This window comes from Cryptotermes secundus, unplaced genomic scaffold (genome assembly GCF_002891405.2).
Source record: "Cryptotermes secundus unplaced genomic scaffold, Csec_1.0 scaffold56, whole genome shotgun sequence".
Lineage (NCBI taxonomy): Eukaryota > Metazoa > Arthropoda > Insecta > Blattodea > Kalotermitidae > Cryptotermes > Cryptotermes secundus.
The window spans coordinates 1,164,047-1,184,403 of record NW_019744407.1 but is presented as its reverse complement, the minus strand read 5'-3'; the positions used below and the strand labels follow the sequence as shown (position 1 = coordinate 1,184,403).

The 20,357-nt window shown below is 37.1% G+C and overlaps 1 protein-coding gene across 7 annotated transcripts in view; it reads left to right on the top strand.

The window, feature by feature from the left end:
- LOC111874647 (UPF0565 protein C2orf69 homolog) overlaps nt 1-18,555 on the top strand; it is a 63,084-nt gene extending 44,529 nt beyond the window's left edge. For 4 of the 7 annotated variants that reach the window (XM_023870310.2, XM_023870311.2, XM_023870314.1 and 1 more), the window contains 4 exons: nt 2,022-2,084; nt 4,744-4,969; nt 9,778-10,063; nt 16,489-18,555. In XM_023870310.2, coding sequence (XP_023726078.1) covers nt 2,022-2,084; nt 4,744-4,969; nt 9,778-10,063; nt 16,489-16,691 — 778 coding nt within the window. In that variant the 3' untranslated portion in view covers nt 16,692-18,555. Of the gene's footprint in view, nt 1-2,021; nt 2,085-4,743; nt 4,970-9,777; nt 10,064-12,530; nt 12,628-16,488 lie in introns of all 7 variants that reach the window. The other 3 variants (XR_002844600.2, XM_023870312.2, XM_033755550.1) reach the window with 3 other exon arrangements.
- The last annotated feature ends 1,802 nt before the right edge of the window (nt 18,556-20,357 follow it).

Genomic DNA, 20,357 nt, shown 5'->3' with positions numbered 1-20,357 from the left:
ATGTACCTTGTAACCTGCTTGTATGAGAAAACCATTTCCTGAACCTACACACTTCACCCCTTAAGATGGAGGCAAAATATTTATCTGAAATGACAGTATCTACTTACAGGACCACACACACACTGCAGTCTTAAACAGTTTGCTGCCATAGAAACCTGAAAACTGTTTTTTAATGTTGCCCATCATGCAGGAGCTGAATGATAAATTTGCCTGTGCTTAAAACACGTTTTATTTTCCATTATTCATATGTTGAAATTAAAAAAAATTTCTTTGTTTATTGAAGTTTTGAATGTAAATTGATGAACATATGACTGCTTTGCCATCAGCTTTATGTATGGCAAGCTCAAGCATGATTTCACCATGCATCCTCCCTAGAGTCCCACTTTGTAAATGCTAAAAGGAAAGAATAACAATTCATGAATGCTACTCCGCCATTCATAAGAATCTTGTTTGTCTTGGTTTAATTAACAGTGCTTAATCAGATTCATAGGTCACAGAGCTTTGAATTGCATTATGATTGTAAAATGGTCAGTTGAGAAGAATGTGAATGTGATGTATTTTAAGATTCAATCCCAGCATTCTCCTAAAGAGACTGAGGAATATCATAAAATATCTCTTAGGATAGTCAGTCTGCAGGCTGAGATTTGAACCTACTATTGTAAGGACCATCATAACCTTATTGTTTACATTTCAAAACAAATGTATGGGACACTGAACATCAGAAACAACTGGATGAATAAACATGCTCTTATTCCACATGAACAGAACATTGTAATTAATGTGTTGTGTTATTTATGGATAACCCCCAGGTAAATTTTGTTAGTGAATAGTGTGTAGTGTATAAATGATTTGATAGCCAGCTGACATTCTTTGTATGTTTAATGAAATACAAATTTATAAATAGCAGTTAAATTCACTGTTAAGTAAGCACACAGTTTCAATACTGGAGATTTAATTTATGTTATTCATCCATTGCAAATAAAATTGCTAGGTAAATTAAGCTTATAATCTTTTATAATATAAGCTCTCAGTTCAGTAAATACCATCAGAATTAGGATGTCATTTCAATTTATTTACATGATTAATTTATACACAAAGGGAGATAGTAATAATTGCCATATTTGTATTGTGTTGTGATTCTCTTTGGTTTGATGGAAGACTGCTCAAGATGACAGTCTAGAGGCACTGTAACATACACTGGTAACCTGCACTAGAAAATATGAAATAAAACAACTCTATAAGCTGCTGTGCTAAATGAAAGTTTTAGTTGGAAAATTAATCTTTTATGCTGGAGTTAAGTTTGATTTCATTTTTAATTTTTCTTCATTATTTTTATGTGAACAGTATGCTAATAAGACTGAATACTCATATGCTTTTAATGGAGGCTGTATGCCCAATTATATAGGGACCTGAAGATTCAGATTTCTTATCTTATTGTAAGAGGTAATATATTCCTTCATTCTCATGTAGTGCATTATTTTTTGAAAGGCCAATTTTATTATGTAAATTTACCTAGTTAAATTTCAACATTAAATGCTAATTTACAAAGGTGCTCGTAAGAGTAAAGCTATGGCATGAAGTATTAGAAGTAACATCTGAGGAAGAGGTCTACATGTACATAGAATTGTGACTCAGCTTCATTTCTCTTTATGAATATTTATGAAAACCCTATATATTTGAATGCAGTTTAACTTCCAGAATGAATTGGAATGAAAATGGAAATATATCCAGATTCAGCTCACTTCTTCTTAAGGTTCTGTGTAGGAGCTTCTCATTTTATGAGCTTTTGCATTATTGGTAGACTATTTACTCCCTTCCAGCCTTTAAATGAAGTGTAATGTTATCATGGGAGGTTTCTACATGTAGACATATTCTATTTTAAGGTTACTTCTTATCAAAATTGACTGTTTTTTACATGCACCCCAACCTCCAGATCCTTGATAAGGCACTGAAGAGGATCTTTATTTTTTAATTGTGTTGAGAAGAATTCTTGTATAGTAATGTGATTTCCTTCTAATTAGATTGACTGCTCCTAAACTTGCAACATTCATGGAATTTGTCTCGTCAGAAATGGATCAAAACAGGCAAGTGACACATTTTTCTTGTCTTGTATTTTATACCAGTTTCTGAGTGACCTAGTGGAAACTGTCCTGCATATGTTAAAACGTAACTATATACATTATGTAATTTATGGATGACCATTTTATAATGAAAACAAATGATCATTTAATGCAGAGCAAACATTTTCACTTTCTAATTTGTTACTCTGTTATTTATGCATGCATGGATACTGTAAGGAAAGGCAATCTTCAAAAGATGGATGCAATGGTGATTTAATTGACATGCAGAACAGCTGGCAAATGCCTAAATTATAGAATCATTGATAACATCCTCCAGTGTGATTCAATTTTTATATATTTATTGCTTTTATGTGTTCAGTCAGCTGTGACCATCTTCAGAAGGCATAGGATCAACATGTTTAGGAACCGCTATTACAAAGCTCATAATACATACATAGAAGTCATTGTAAATAACTCTTTTTATATAATAACTTTATGTATTATGAGAAGTTAAACAGTACCGTCTAGTGTAACTGGTGAAGATTGTTCTTATTTCAATTATTTATGCCCTTACATGTTTCAATCTTCAGAGGGACACCTTTACATCAATACAGTTGGAAGTTACTATTACAATATATGTTCTGAACGTTAAAATACACTTGGTCATTGACTTACAACTGGCTTCCATTCTGACTGACAGGTCGTAAGTCGATCTGGTCATATGTTGGCCATATATTTATTAACAGTATTTTTTAACCTTTCTAATCTTTTTATCATCATTATAATTTATTTTTAAAAACTTTTACATTTTAATCACCTTTTATTTTTCATTTTTTGTGGTCGTAAGTGCGGCCAGTCATAAGTCACATAGGTCATAAGTTGACGACCAAGTGTATATACATATAATATTAATAATATACAGTTGGGTATAAAGTCTAAAGTTTTTACAAATACAGTGGCTATTCCAATATATTAAAATATTTGTAATTGGTTTGTTTAAATTTTATTGGAATTTATAAACCAAGTAGGTTCATGTCGTCTTTCTTATTTCTCTTGACGGGGGCCGAACACATACAGGACAACATCAAAGAAGCCTCTTCTTGAGAACTGCAAGGAGGCACACATTTGGCCCCCGTCAAGAGAAATAATAAGAAAGACGACACGAACCTGCTTGGTTTATGAATTCCAATAAAATCTTAACAAACAAATTACAAATATTTTAATGTATTGGAACAGCTGCTGTAGTTGTAAAAACTTTAGATTTTATACCCAATTGTATATTATTAATATTATATGAATATATTTTAATGTTCAGAACATATATTGTAATAGTAACTTCCAACTCTATTGATGTAAAGTTCTCCCTCTGATGATGGTCTCTGAAGACCGAAACATGTAAGGGCATAAATAATGGAATAAGAAAAATCTTCACCAGTCACACTGAACAAAACTGTTTAACTTTTCATGATATTGTTAATGTGACGGACCAGAATGAAACAAATCAAATGTTTTATGAGCTTTGTAATAGTAGTTCCTAACTTGTTGACCTTATGCCTTCTGAAGATGTTCACAGCTGACCAAAACATGTAAAGGCAATAAATATCTACAAATTTAATCACACTGGATGGTGTTATCAGTTATTCTATAATTTATTTTACTAATGTGACGGACCAGAATGAATAAAGTTAAGTGGCAGATGCCTGTTTATGTATGCATAAATAAATGGGCAGGCTGCGGACAGAAACATAGAAATATTTTAAAATTGTGATGCCATAATTGTTGTCCCTGATAGAACAGAAGCTGTTTATTTCATTTAATTCAGACTGGCCTGTTTTCCAGTAATGATCTTATGAAACTGAAGGCTCCATTAATGCTATGAAGTTTTGTAGTTGCTTTTGTTGTTGAATGAATTGACTGACTTAACTTCCAGCATTGAATGTTCTCAGTTACACCTAGTACTGAAAGAAATGAATCAGTTTGCCTACTCTATCGTCCATTTATGGTAATAAAATACACTATCACTGTTGTTCCTTTTTTCAATCATTTGAAACCATATAGTTTGCTGCCAGTAAAATGTTGTTTCTTCATTCTTATACTTTCCAGTATTCAGTGCTGTATATCAGCAAGGTGTCAGAATCTGATTTTTTTGTTGGTGTTATATAAATGCACTCCTAGTGGTATGTTGGACACACATGTATCAAGTATTGTACTTAAACTGAATTTATGATTCTTCCTCCAAATTAATTCAAAATCTGGTATTAAGAAATGACAAAACTTTCTTGTGGGGGGTGGGGGCTGGTTTGAGACATTATCTTAATTATGTTTTGATACTTTGCTGATCAAAATGAAGGCATGAACTGTCTTCTCCTGCTTGAACACTGGGATCGTGGGTCCAAATCCCACTTGAGGCATGGTTGTCTGTGTGCATTTATTCTGTGTTTGTGTTCTCTGCATATGTAGCAGACTTGCAACAGGCTGATCCCCCATCCAAGGAGTCCTGGCGACTTTGTACAGATTAAGAACCTGAAAAAGTGGCCAAGTTCCACAAGGGCTGTAGAGCCATAGATAGAATAGATAGATGTTTTGATACTTTACATTTTCACTTAAACATTTTTTATATCAGTGACAGAAATTCATTCTACAAAAGGAATGCTATTTGTTGTTAATCCTCTGTAACTTACAGGATGGAGTTTAAGACATTTAGTTGTTATGACAATTTTGTTCCTTGCAACAACTGTGGAGCCCCAGATCATACACCTACTCACTATGCATTGCAACATCTGGAGCGCTTGCTGCAGGGTATCTCACAGCGTCTTCGTACTATGCCTGTGTCTGAACTGCTTCCACCAGCACCAGATGAGCCAGGACCACCTACAGAGGAAGCTGTCATTGATGATAGGGATGGTCTGGTGAGAAGCCGTCTTTATTTATAAGAGCAATAAATTGTGTTAGATTTAAGGGAGGTTCCATGCAGTATGTAATATCCTACTGAATTGCCAAAATAGATGTAATGAATATGGTTCACTCACACTGGCATCACTGTCCACTCTGTGCTTTGGCAACAACTGGGTATTATACATAGAGCCAGGGGCTAAGTTGGCACAGCAGTAAGGTAAACAGAATTTTATCTAAAATAAATTTCGCCCTCTTTCAAACCTTTATAAAATTTTGTTGACATTCACAGAATAACAAGTGGTACCCATTTAAAGATGGCACAGATTGGTAGTTATATGAAGTTAATCTAAAAGATTTGTTACAGTACTGAAGAATATCAGGTCATATCCCCCTTTTTGTTATATATATATGTGTGTGTGTGTGTGTGTGTGTGTGTATGCGCGCGCGTGCTGGCGAGTGCATGTGTGAAACCCATGAAGTGAGAGTGATTAAGCAGAATATAAGAATCTTAAGCTCAGTAGTTTGATAGTTAACTATTTCCAACTTTGCATTTTGGAATGTGTGTTTTTGTTTAGTTCAGTGACTGGTATCATGTAGTCTAATTTTCGGAGGGTACAATATATGTGCGCATGAATGTGCGTATAAATTGTTTGAGCAGCTTAATGCAAAGAGCAGTAGTTTTGTCTGGATATGAAATGTAGCCAGTAACATTTAGAGAATAACATAAATTACGAGTGTTGGAAAGTCAAGCACTTTGGGCCTAAAAGGGATACATTTAATTCTTAATTTAGAATTTTATGTATCAAAGAAGTTTATGGTTTATACAGGTCATCTGGTGTTGTTAGGGTAATGAAAAGATAGAGATTATGATGAGCCAAACATATATCTTGGGTGTGGAGGTAAAGAATGGGTTTTGAATTATGAAGGGGAATTCTCTAGATATGTGACCAGAGGGACCAAGAGGGAGATGGGAGGATAATATGAAGCTAGGTCTTGTTAGTCAAATGAGTTGCAAGGATAGAATCTGAATGGATCAGGAATACGTTAAATGACAGGCTGTATTAACAGTAGGGTTTTATTGTTGTTTGTGGTTTATTTAAAGACACTGTTAGTATCAACACTGTATAGCATAGAAGTAATGTTTAACCTCCAATGCACCTATGGGGGATTTTATTAGATTCACAGATTGAGTAAAATAATTTGAGCAAGATGAATATTAGAAGAATGTTGGGATAAATATTTTATTAAGCATATAAATATAATAAAAGTAAAGGATTTGGCAGTAGGTTGTAAGAAGTAGCACAGATGATATTCATAAAAAAGAAGCTTCTTTACTCTTAGTTTAGTCAATATTTTCCAGGTTATGCATGTGTTATGTTCATAAATGTGTCTTAAAACAAACTTAGCGTGTGGTAAACTGAACTGTGTGGAGACCAGCATTGAATATCTTAAATTACAAATTATTAGAAATATTTGTTCCTTGATTTTTTATGATACTTTGTCTGCCGTGTGTTATGTAGTGTTATAAGAGGAATTATAGGATGCTTACAAATGATGGGTTAGGAAAGGGACTGTTCTCACATTCTTGCCTGGATGGACTGCCATGAAAGCTGTTAGGATAGTCTGTTGCCTAGCTGACATTCAGACTGTAGGTACCTTCAAAATATGAAACAGGAATAGGGGTGCACTTTCAGCATTAATTGATTTGATAATTTGAAGCGTGCAGAAACATTTAAGCAGCTATATTGTATTTAAAGGAGAGTCTTTGTATTGCATATGAAACAAGAAGTTCTGGGAAAAGCTAATCACTTACATTTCTTTCACTAGAATTTGAGTATCTGATATGACAAGTAGAAAGAAAACTTCAGTAATTATATGTAATGAAATCAATAAAAAATTGGGAGGCTCAATATTGGTATTACTGATTGGGATGATTTATGAAGTACACCATTGAGATGGCCCCAGATGGCATGATATATGAACCAAGTTCCATGAAGATTGGTTCTGGCATTCAGTTAACATTAAGGTTATTACCTTGACTGTCTGAGATGCAGCAAAGTTGGTATTGTAAATGGGAATGATTTATAATGCATGCCATTGAGATAACCTCAGTTGGAATGACACATACATGTTGTCATGTATATAGGTGACTCTTGACAGGGTTTTAAATTGGATATTCGATTTACTGGCCACTTACAGGTTGTAACTAAAAATAACTATAACACTATTGCTGATTTCTACACTTTACCAATTACTCCAGCACATACAAAGTCTTTTCATTATGCTTTCACTAGTTGTTTCCTGGCTGTGGATTTTAACACAGTAACTATAACAGTCTCGCTGAATTACAGGCTCCAAATATTACTATTCTCCTATTCACTGGTTGACTTTCAGCTGAGCACTGAACTCCCAGGCTGGTGTCCTCGTTATATAACCCCTTACCATGGACCACTTAGAAAACACTGTTTCCAGCAGTGTTGCATGTGTATCCATTGCCGCAGGAACATGTTTACCGAGCCATTCCCTTAGCAGTGGGCATCTGTTCCTGCTTAATAGAAATTTGTTGCCTAGCAGCAAATATTGTTTCGTTTTCTGTTTGAGGTTGCTACTCAGCAACAGCTCTACACGCTACATTGCTCCCTCCTTAAGTCGGTTCGTCCCAAATAGCCTACAGGCTTACCATCTTTTCTTCTTTTCCGTGGGCTATGCTTGTGCTGTATGTGATCGGTCTCGCCCTTCTTCCCTGTGGCTTGGATCTCACAGTGATTACTCTGCATCTGCTTTCATTGCTGCCTCCCTGATAAGGTGCCAGTCAGTCCCGGTGTATCACCATCACCCTTCTTTACCAATCGGTGATGGCAACAGTTCCTAGAATGGCCAGTGTTCCTACATCCATGGCTTTTACCCTGTGTGCAGTCTCTTCTTTCATTTCAGAGGGAGCCGATCCCTCCACATTGTTCAATCATTTTCCATAGTCTAGTGGAAGCCCCGACTGTTTGCTTTGTGATTTCCAGCTCTACAGTCTTACCTGATGTCTTCTCCTTCCTCAGACATAGTCGTTCCTTTAAGTCTTGGTGTCTTATTCCATTGATGCATTCCTGTTGAGCCTGATGTCTCTTCCCGAACATTCGTTCTTTGTGGACTCCTTGTACCACACTGTCCCTGCCTGAACCCTGATGACCATGTCCCTTAAACGGTGCAGGCCTCAGGTGGCATGATACACATACCAAGTCTCGTGACAATCAGTGAAGGCATTTGATTAATACTAAGGGTATTACCTGTTTGCTGTTTGCTGTCAAAGCCTATTTTTAGAACAACCATTCCTACTTGGCGGTGCAGCGTTCGTTCCGTACTCACTTTGGAATTAAGCCCAGAGGTCCAGTTCCTAACCGGAAATTGATTGTTTTGTGGGTAGAGAACTTTAGGACAACCGGGAGTGTGGTGAAAAAATCATCATGATGACAACGGACCGTTATGACACCAGAAAATGTGGAGGCAGTTCGACAGTCGATTTTGAGATCTCCAAGACGCTCCGCTTGCAAACATGCAGTTGCCCTAGACATATCCAAACATTCAATGTGCCGAAATCTTCACGAACTTCTTCATTTCAATCCCTATAAGATGGTTGTTGTGCAAGAATTGTCACCACGTGATTTCCAGAACCGAATAACGGCGTGCAAAACATTATTGGAAACTTTACCCCCTGACGCACTTGTTTTCTTTAGTGATGAGGCATATTTTCACCTATCTGGATGTCAACAAGCAGAATATGCGCTATTGGAGTGGTAACAATTCAAGAGAGCTCCATGAGAGGCCACTTCACAGTGATAAGGTGACAGTATGGTGTGCGTTGTCGACAGTTGGAGTTATTGGCCCTTATATTTTTGAAGAAGACAATCATGCAGTTACTGTCAATTCACAGTGGTATGTGGACATGATTAAAAACTTTTTTTAACCAGCTCTTGAAGAAATGCATCTAGGAAATGTCTGGTTCCAACAGGATGGTGCCACGGCCCACGCAGCCCAAGCTTCGATGATAGTGTTGAGGGCAAAGTTCCCTGGATGGCTCATCTCGCTTCGAGGTGACATCCTGTGGGCACCACACTCACCTGATCTAATGCCCTGTAATTTTTTTATGGGAATACCTCAAGGCAGAGGTTTTTAAACATCGCCCCACAAACCTGCTTCAGCTGAAGAATGTTATTGAGCAGGAAGTAGCCCAAATTCCGGTGCACATGTTGGAACGTGCAGAAGGGAACTTCAGAAAACGGTTGCATCAGTGCATAGAGAACGGTGGCCACTACCTTCAAGATATTTTGTTTAAAACTACACGATTTAAAACTTTAAAGTATGTTCTTTCATTAGTTAAACATAATTTTGTCTGTCAGCAATAATTTTTCTCTTATGCGCCTTAAAAAAAAAGGAAGTTTCTGCGCCCCAATCTGTATTTACGATGTATGCCGTTAAGATGGGCTCAGGAGGAATGATGAACTATGAAGTTTTATGAAGATCGGTACAGGCATTCAGACAGTATTAAGTTTTTGCCTCAAGAGTTTGAAAGGTTGTATTGTCGTTATTACTGATGGGAGGGATGTATGAATTGTGCTGTTCAGATGGGCCCAGGTGCCATGATAGTCATACTATGTTTCATAAAGATTGGTGCAAGGGTTCGGAAGTTGTTAGGGGGGGATACACATACAGATACATAGACAGCAAGTTGATCTCATAAGCCTAACTATATTTTTTTCAGAATAAGGAAAGTAGGCTAAAAACAATTGAGTTTATGAAAACAGAAATTATTTTCTCATGCTCTTTTCCTTAGCAGCCACAAGAGGAGGAGGATGAAGAAATGGCTCCACTGTGGTGGAGAGAGGGCCTCAACTTGGATAAAGCTCACTTGGTGCTTATAGGGTTCAGTAAAGGTTGTGTGGTCTTGAACCAGTTCATCTATGAATTCCATTATCTCAAGACTCTAACCCCAGATGATGATACAATGATGAGACTTGTGTCAAGAATTCAGGATATGTATTGGTTGGATGGTGGACATGCAGGTGGCAAAAATACATGGATTACTTCCAGAAGTCTTCTAGAGACTCTCACACGGTTAGGTAAGTAATTAACACACATGAATGGAATTAAAATTGAAACTGACTTATAGGTTAGTATTTGTATTCGTATTATAAGAGGGGGTGGGTTTCCCCATGCACTTAGACCAGTTATTGGTCCATTGTGCGTCCCCCTTTAATTTCTACTGTCACCATACCCTACCGGTAACAGTGCGTGCCATCAGCACCCGTTGAGCCAACGAGGTTGGCCCTCGGTACCTTGATGCTTCCCCCATCCACCAGAGGCATTGGAGACTACTTGGGCGGGAAAGTGCCTGTAATTTAGCTCAGAGGTCTCCTAGAGACATGAGGTTCTTTTACGTGCCATAAATCTATGACACGGGACACACAGCTTAAAGTCCCTCCCGGAGGACTTGTTCCCTGAATTTTTCTGCCCTTAAAAATTCCACGACCTCCACCAGGTTTGAACCCGCATACCTTGAGTCATGAGGTGGGAACATTACCCCTAGACTATGGAGGCCTCTGACTTATAGGTTAGTATTAGCCATGGAGGTATGCTGCATACATTTTCATATTCTTGCAGGTTGTTAGCTTCGATCTTAGATTTCACATACCCCAGGAAATGTTAGCAGGACTAAAGTTATTTGCAGGAAGGGGATGGGAGTTATGAGAACTGTAGCTGCTGTTAACAATCGTCAAAGCCTAACTATCTTCCTTCTTCCATCACTGAACACAGAAAGTACCGTACATAATAATATATTTCAATATGAATTGGATATAAGGTGTAAAGACATTTTACTCACTTCATGTCAGATGGACACACCACAGTGGTAATCTGGAAGCTAGAAAAGTGGTTCTGGATGCCATTACTTGATGATTCCCCCCCCCCAATGTGTACACTGATACATAAAACCAAATACCGTGGTTGGTAAAAGTGGATACAAATGGAAAACTGCAGATACTTTAAATCACAATTGGAAAATTGCATCTGATGAGGGATTCATTAATAATAGCCATATTTGTCATAAAAAATTTACCCTTCCTCTAAACAATAGTAATTGATAGCTGTATGGCCCTATGAGAACCTTGCCCTCAACTTTGACAAAGTGTTTTCCTTTTACTGTTTCACTTTTGCTTCCATCACTCCACTCCAGCCATATCAGTATGGACTTTCCCACTTTTCTTCTACTTTCTGACTTACTTTTAGAAACCTTCTGAGCCACCCCTGCTTGATTTATTCTAATCTAATCTAATCTAATTCTAATCTATTTATTCTCCTCTTAATATGTGTTACCAGATCAGGCGTTTGTATAACTCCCTTAGTTCTTGGTTGATTCTAATTCTTCAAACCCCCATGCTTAGTTACTGGCCCATGCAACCTCAGAAAATTTTCTTTTCCACCTATTTGCATTACTGAGGAGTTATGTCAATATTAAATAAACTCTAAACTGGACTTGTTTTTTCTCTCATTTTTAGGCATGTTTTAATCCTGTAGGGCACCTACTAGATTCACTCAGTTTGTCCATCCATACACAGGAACCAACTCTAGAATTGCCAATTATCATGAATTGAATACTGGAGTGTTTTAACCTTTACGAGACTGGTCGACTATATGCTGGTTGTTAAATTATACTTGCTCTCGACCTGATGACCATAGCTGGTAACCATGGTATTACTCTGGATTTCCATTCAGAAAACATGCCAGATAAGTTTTTATGGGTACTTTCATCTTGGATATGAAGAATATTACTTTCTGCGATCTAACCCCCCATAGTCTGATAAAATTCAGACCTTTCAGATGAACGCACTGCCTCCATCTTTGGGATTGATATGTAAATTGAGTGACAACCAGCAAGACTGAGTGGCAGACAGAGTCTGTGAAGAGTACCGTCATCTCATACATAATACCACATAGCCTGGTAGATGTCCACTGACATTCCAGAGGAATGTGCTGCCTCCATTGTCAGGGTCAAAGAATAGGTGAAGTGCGAAACCAACAAGAAGCAGGCTCAAACAGAGCTCTGTGACATTCCTTTCTCTTAGGTCTGACTGCCTTGCAACAGTTGAATTTCTTTTTTGTCAGACCTTTGAATGAGTCAGATGACAAAAATGAGTTGTCCCCATATAGCTTACATCCATGCCCCTCTGCCTTTTCTGTCAAGTGTTTGAGTTGTGTGTGTTATTGTCACACATGTCCTATTTTCCTTATGTAGATGTCCATATCATGAGTGTGGCCAGACATGTCACATGATGCAAAAAGTTCTGTTCTGAAACATATATGTCCTTTGGACTTGCATTTTTTTAAAATTATCCTTCACATGAGATTGGTGAAATGAGTATTTGGCATTGAGATCAAGAAGTTGTCATAGTTCAGGTCATTACTGTCAGGAGCATTGTCATTGTTTGAAAAGTGGAGAAGTCTAAGAACATAAAAGAATATGTTACATCTTATTCTTTTGCCATAAAAGGGTGGAAACATCTGTTCAGCAGTCGCTAAATTGTCTTTCAGGTGGTCGTGTGTAATGTCCTATTTGAATAACAGCTGCTAGAAACAGAAACATTTCAGATTCAGTGACATCAAGTATTGAAGAAGGTCTGTCGTGAAGGTAATCTATGTATGAGTATTATTGGTAGTATCAGTTGGTCTCACCAACCAACAATGCAAAAAACAGCTGCAAAAATACAGCATGAAAACACTGTATGGAATAGAGTCTTTATTTTTATTGGGTGCATATCACAAGTGAATTGACGGATATTGCTCTTCACCCTCCCATAATTATCTGCCCTTTAACACCCTTTGGGAGGGTTGGAAGCAGCTCAGACTGTCAGAACTGTCAACTGTGTTGTAGTCTTGAACTTCCATATCTGACTGACCTGTTAGTTGACCTTGCTTGTTCACTTCTTGGTAAGATGGAAATGGAGCTTGTTCTTTCATATGATAATCTTTTTTGTCTGCTTTGTCAGCATTCCTCACCTCTGATTTGTTGTCAATTCAATCTCATCCTTGTCGAAGCACGTTCTTTTGGAATTTGTGATGTCATTCCCTTGTGGTGTGAGAATAGAAACAAGAACCTCAAAACACTGGTATAGAGACTGAAACAGAATGAGCTGGCAATTTTTACTCCCCCTCTCAACATATCCTGATAGTTGAGTTCCACAAGTGAAGCTTATTGTATGATACACCCACTCTGTCCTTAGAATAGTAGAACTATTGTATAGAAAGGCAGCAGTTTTGATTATGGTGGCTTCTTTTGCCTGGATAGGGGTTCCCAAACCATGGTCAAGGGGTCGTAATTCATATACTTCAGCATCCAGTTGTCAGTTCTAGCACTTTTCAGAGCTAAATATAAAATCACACTGAAGTGAACATGTGAAAATATATAATCATTTCAGGAAAGAAACATAAACTAAGTGCATGTATATAGACTGCCTGTTTCAAACTGCATACAGATAAATATATTAATTCTGAACAATCCAGTATTTATTTGGAGCGTATAACTTTAAAATTGCAATAAATACTGTTTATTTTCTGAAACTCTGCATTTTCAGACATTTAAGGGCATTTAAAAAGTCCGGCCAACAGCTTCTACACTGGGGGGTTTAAATGCTGTCTCCTAAAGGTTAATAAAATATGCCACAGTTATAACTAAAATCAGACATAGCAGTCATTTTACAAGACCTGCATGCATTTCTCCATATAACTTGACTACGAACTGCCGAACATTTATTGGAGCAAGAAAAATCTTCCAAGTAAAGAGAAAAATGAAACACAAGTTCTATGTTCAGTACCTTTTTTCTGAAGTATCACAGTTTTCGAGATAATTAAAAAAAAGAAACTCTGTGTACGTTTTCAAAATTTTATGTTCAACAGTCAACATGGACTTCTTAACGTAAAAGAACCTCATATCTCCGAAGGAGGTCACTGAGCCAAATTACGGACGTTTCCCGCCCAACAGCAGTCTCTAATACCTCCGGTAGATGGGGGAAGCATTATAGATACCTCTCAGCTAGTAGAGCCGGTCTCGCTGGCTGGGCGGGACTGATGGCAAGCACCAGTACCGGTAGGATATAGAGGCTGGTAGAAATCATACAGGGAAGCACAATGGACCAATACAGGTCTCAGTGCATGGGGAAACCCACCCTCTCCAATAACTAACTAACTACTTATTTTTTACTGCATCAAAAGTTTTTACATGTGTTATGTCTTTTTCACCATGTATCCATAAATTAGTGGTATGATAACAGTAAATTAAAAGTCTTATACCTTCTTCCCAAACGGTATACCTGATGTATTTTATAGGTAATGTATCCAGTTAAACATTAATTTTTTATCAGATTTACATAGTAACATACCTCATTCTTTCTTGCCATTGCCATGGAATATCATGTTAGGTGTATGAGATTTGAGGTTCATACAGCAGTGACTGAAGATTATTGCCATTTGGAATGTGATACTATGTAATCTGGTAGATATTTACAGTGTCATAGGAACTTGCAGCCACCATGCTTAGTGTTACAAGAGTGTCTACATGCCATTACATTCCTGAAGTCAGTAACCTTCATGTTAAGTGTTTGTATGTCTGTCATATTGTTCTGTATTTAGCGAATACTGACTCAGTACTTTTGATTGTTAATACAGTGGTATGACACCTGATAGGTAATATGCTATTGCTTCCAGAAATGTCAGATTAAGGTGAATATACTTTCTTTTGTGTGTTTGAAAGCTCAGTATAGTCAAAGTTCTAACTGAAAATTTTTAGAAAGGCAAATAAATTGTATAATTTTTAATTTATAACTTGTATTGGGTTTTGTGATCAAATGCATGTTTTTAAGGAAATATTTTCTGTTATGGCTTTCTCTGAATGTAAATAAAAATATCTACTGAACTCCTACTGAAGCTAATCAGAATTATTATTATGATATAAATTTACAGATATATTATGCATAAATATCATTCTGATGCTAAGTGAAAATAGAGGATTTCATTTTATTAGTGTTGGCCAATAGATGCAGTTATATACAAGAGTTGGATAAATAGTGGTGGCAGCAATGCTGTAACATGAAAGATGTGCGACAGGTGGCACTAGCGCCATCTGTAGCTGATAGCAGAAGTTCAGTTGAAGTAGTGCAGTGAGTGGCTCTGGTTATGTTTCATTGAGTTGCATTGTGCATCATCTTGAAGTGCAGGAGCCCAGTTCAAGCACCCTAAGAACATGTTTACAAAACAAGAAGAACGGTCCTGGATAAAAATTGAAGTTGCACAAGTTCATAGTGCACAAAACTTATCAGGGACTGCAAAAAGAATGTGGTGATGGTGCTATGCCATATCGCACAGTGGCACGATGGGTGAAATTGTTCTGTGAAGGGAGGGATGCCATTCAGGACGACCCCATGTTGACAACCACACAATTCAGTTTCTAGCTTCTTTTCTGGATGTCAATCATCGATGGGCTGCTTGGGAGTTAGCTGCTGAGGTAGGTGTATGTCACAAAACCATGCTCCACATTCTCCACGATATTATTGGATACCGCAAAATTTTAGCGCGTCGGGTACCCCATACAATGTCCGAGGTGCAACAATGGCAACGTTACGCAATTGCACAGGACTTGTTCAGCCAGTACCAGAAGGAAGGTGGCGACTTCCTTGGAAGGATCGTCACTCTGAACGATACTTGGGCTTGCTCATACGAACCACACTTGAGGCAAACAGTCAAATGAATGGAAACATCCTGGCTCTCCTCGTCCAAAGAAAGTGTGCCCTACAGAGTAATGTGAAGGCAATGTTCATTGTGGCATATGACACTGATGGAGTGATACTGCACCACACTGTACCTCAACGACAGACAGTAAATGCTACCTACTACTGCAGTTTCCTGCATAATCATCTTCGTCCAGCACTCAGGAGAAAGTGACAACACTTGCTGGAAACGAACCCAATCATCCTTCATGACAATGCAAGGTCTCATACTGCTGACGTCAAGGATCTCCTTCGCCGCTGGTGATGGAAGATACTGCAACATCCACCATACTCACCCAATATGAGTCCGTGCGATTATGATAACTTTGCCAAAATGAAAGAACCACTGCAAGGGTTATGTTACAACACAAGAGAGGAGATTATTCGTGCTGTAGGGCGGTCACTTTTGGACATCAACAGAAGTGGATGCATTGATGGTGTATGACGCCTTCCACAAATTTGGCAGAAGTTGGTACACATGGGGGATGATTATATTGAAGGAATGTACGCGTGTCTACTTCAGGTAAACAGAACTATAGCGGTGTTGCCACTTCTCTTTATCAAACCTATGTATAAAATGACATATAAAATTTGACTTCATTCCATACACATTTGAAGTGGCTCATTACTTGAAAAAATTCTTGGCAGGATTTTGCACCAAATACTTTCATTAATGCATAGATTGGCAAGTCTGTCACAGTTTATCATTGTACTGTGTTCTTCTATGGCAGGCATTGGGATTCATATCCATGTGACTCCATACCAAGTACATGATGAGCGCCGCCCATGGATTCGAAAGGAGGAAAAAACATTTGGTGACTTGCTGAGAAGGTTAGGGGCCCCTGTCCAAAGAACCTTGCATTTTGAAAATCAAGTTGCAAGTCTGTACACACATTTTGAGGTGCTTAATGCCTTTCGGCAGGCTGCCAAGTGAGTTATTTCTCTTTAAATACTAAAAAGTGATAAGAACGGAAAGTTTTCCTACAACGTCCATAACAACGTGGCTTACCTTACCACATGGTAAGTTTTCATTAGTTCACAGGTCTTCAAAGTGAGCTGTCTGAGCTGCAGTATACAGTATGTTTTAAATGATCAGGTTTGTCTGGATGCACCTGTGCTGCACTTATATACTGTGATGTCTTCGTTTTCTTCAAGCCTGTTAATTTTCTGAATTACAAACTTGTATCAGAATGATAAAAATGAATACAGCTTTAAAAGTACTTACTCTCTATGTATGTCCTAGGGAGTTACCATAATCTAAATAACACCAGTGCTGTTGTTGCTCTGATCAAATGACCATCCAGTGGTGTGAAAATAAATTTCCATGGAGGTTCAAACTTTAATGTAATACCTTTGGTTTTAGATCCTAGGTGTACTTGTAGGCCTTAACAGTTTTAATAAAACTTGTTATTCTCAAGTTTGTATTTTCTACTTGGATAAAATCGTGAAACAGTAGTTACACCATCTTGATTTATTGACTGTATTTACAGTTTGTTACAAGAATGGACTACAATGTACATATATTAGATTTACTTATTATTTAAAATACATTGGTTTGAAATGCTCAGTCCACATAAATTCTAGGTTTCAGCCTCCTTGTGAAATTTTTATTGGTGTGTGGTCTGTATACATTGTAGATTTCAAAAGTTCCTGGCAGTTGGAATGTAGGAATACTCTTTTATAAGTATGTGTTTCATAATAGTCTTTATTTGCTCTTTTCATGTTATATTGAAGTGATACTTCATAATTAAAATGTAAGCTGTTTACAACATTAGTTAAAAGTTTGTGGTCATAAAGTAGGGCAAGAAGTCAACATTCTTGCAAGAAAAAGATACATAATGTTATGTATTTTGTATTACTTTATCATGTGAATTATTAGTTTTGTTTCTTACTGTGCGCTTCTTTAACCAAAAAACTTTTCCATTTTATGATAAAAAGGTGAGGAGTTAAGATTAATCTTGCATTATACCTGTACACAAGTTATAGCATTCTATCTGTCAAGATACATTCTGATTTATTTAATCAAGAGCTATGCTGTGTGAATGATGGTATGTAAATAATGTAAGCATTGTTTTTATGTTTAATAGGCTTTGTAGCATAGTGCTTCTGTACAGTTCTTCAGAGAGGTATTATGTGTGTGTTAGAAGGAAAGAAAGGTTTCTATACAAAACTGCTCACAGTAGCACACAGAATTTTGACCATCTGCCAATATAAACCCAATATGGTTTTAATCTCTGTAAATGCAAGGATTAATCCTATGGCTTATAGTTAGTTTTGAGAGATGCATGCATTTTGAGGAAGTGAAAATTGGTATGTTTTATGTATTCCTCAATTGGTGGTGTGTTAAAAGCATTCAAACAAACTTTTATATTTATTCTAGTGACTGAATTTGTGCTATTATTTATGGTTGAATATTTCATTTTCTGCATATTAGAAATGTTACCATTTGTTTTTAATACCACCTAAAATCTAATGATGCTGAACCATTATTTAATTGGAAACTTAGTGCAAAGCTCTGATTTTGTAAATAACCAAAATTTTTGAAAAGATAATTATTAAATAGTTCTGCCCGTAACAATGTCCTTCCTAATCTCAAGTGTTCCAGGAACAAGTATGTGTGTTGGTCATTATAATTTATAATATGAATATAATGTGTACAGTTTTTTACAAGTTATATTACAGTATACATTACTACAGTATATAAATAAAACTGACTTCTACCATTTTGTGCTTTAAAAACCTTGTAAAGTGTAACTGTGGTGATACAAATTTCTGAAATATAAAATACAGTAATCGTGTCTGCCTTCTCTAACTTCAAAAGAAAGTGATGGAAGTGTCTTAATAATTTAACCCACAAGAAAAAAAAAGAATGTATGCATAGTACTGATATTATATGCTTCTCCTTTATCATCCTGAAATCGAAGAAACATGACTGTTTGAAGTGCTACTGTTTAAAGCTCAAAGTTCTGGTAAAAAGGTTCGTCTGTTTTTAAACCATGCCAATCTTAGTAGATTACACACTGAATTTGGTGGAATCCTCTAGCTGAGATAAGAACTGTTGGGTGTGTATAATTTATAACTGGACTCTCATTACACTGTGTCACCCTCCCTCCCATCCACACAATGCATCTGCAATCACTGCCCTGCTGTTTCTTGATGCAACCCAAAGGCCAGGTCCAAAAACATTGCAGTTCTACTCATGGTTACCATTCAGCAGCTTACGATTTAATTTTGTCTGTTACGTAGCATTTAGTAAACTGACAGGTTGAATGACTAGAGTTCAATGGAGGGGCAGGGATTTCTTCTGTGTCAGCATGTTCAGACAAGGTCCTGTCCATTTAGTACCAATGGCTCCTTCCCCTGGAGTAAAGTGGCCAGCTAAGCACTTGTGTCCATGTAGGTTAAGTGCAGCAGTGTACCTTCACTCTCCATGGTATAGTGCTTAAGCACAAGGACATCTCTCCCTTTTGATAATAGCAGTAAAATTATGAAGATTACTGTATTTTGGTCTGTGACACCGCATAAATGGTATCAGCATTTTGGAGGAATATGCTGGTCCTCTTCTACATTCCTCCAAAAAATTGGTACGTAGCTATTAAACTACGTGGTGTCATGTCCCAGAAGACAGCAGTCATTCTAGTCACTGTCATGAGAATCCCATAACTCAGCAGTAAAATTATGTCTACCTTTTCTTGACTCAACATCAGACTTCCAATCCTTGCACTCATGAGAAAATTACCTGGATGAAGACTTTTAAAAACTCCAGAAGGACAGGAGTAAAAGTTATGCCAAGTTCCCTTATCCTTTACAATACTTGTGGGTTGTAATCAGTATGCGTATTTTTGTCAGCTACTTACTGTATTCTATATTATGGGCTGAGAAGGAAGTAGCACAGTGAACTGTCAGTTATCCATGGTAATGGAGAAGTGGTAAGATAATCAAAAACTACAGATAATTCAGATAACATATTTACAAAAATATGTCATTTTTTAATATTTCAGCATCTGAAAACAAGGATCACACTACAGTCATTTTCTTCATACTTGATCATCTGCAGAACAATTCTGCTTTTACTCTGAATGCTAAGAAAATACTGCACTAGAATAATTTTCTTATATTACCAGTAGTACTCTTTGGTTAATGTTTTTAAATTGGCAATATAAATATTTTGTAGCATTCCTTTTCTCAGTTCCTAATCAAGGAAGTGTGTTTATAAGTAGTATGTAGCAGATCTGCGGGTGAACTGTAAGCCAATGGTGTAAGCAGTCTGAAGGATGAAGCTTTAATGCATGTACATTTTATGTCTGCATTTATTTGCAGGGAAGCAAAAAGCAGAATATCATGTTCTAAGTTATGGGTGTTCATATTGAAAAGAGAGGTTCTGCAGTGTCAGAGATTTCAAAATGTGTGCAGTTACAAGTGCACACTTCAAGCTAATGGTGTGGAGAATGTGGAAGAAACCATCAGCTGCACTGCAACATGAGAATTTGGCATTTTCTAACTAAACACCATATGAGGGAACTGAAAAACAAACTCCACCAATTGCACATGACAAACCTTTTTGAGGGCTCAAACACAGATAGTACAAAAATGTATAGCC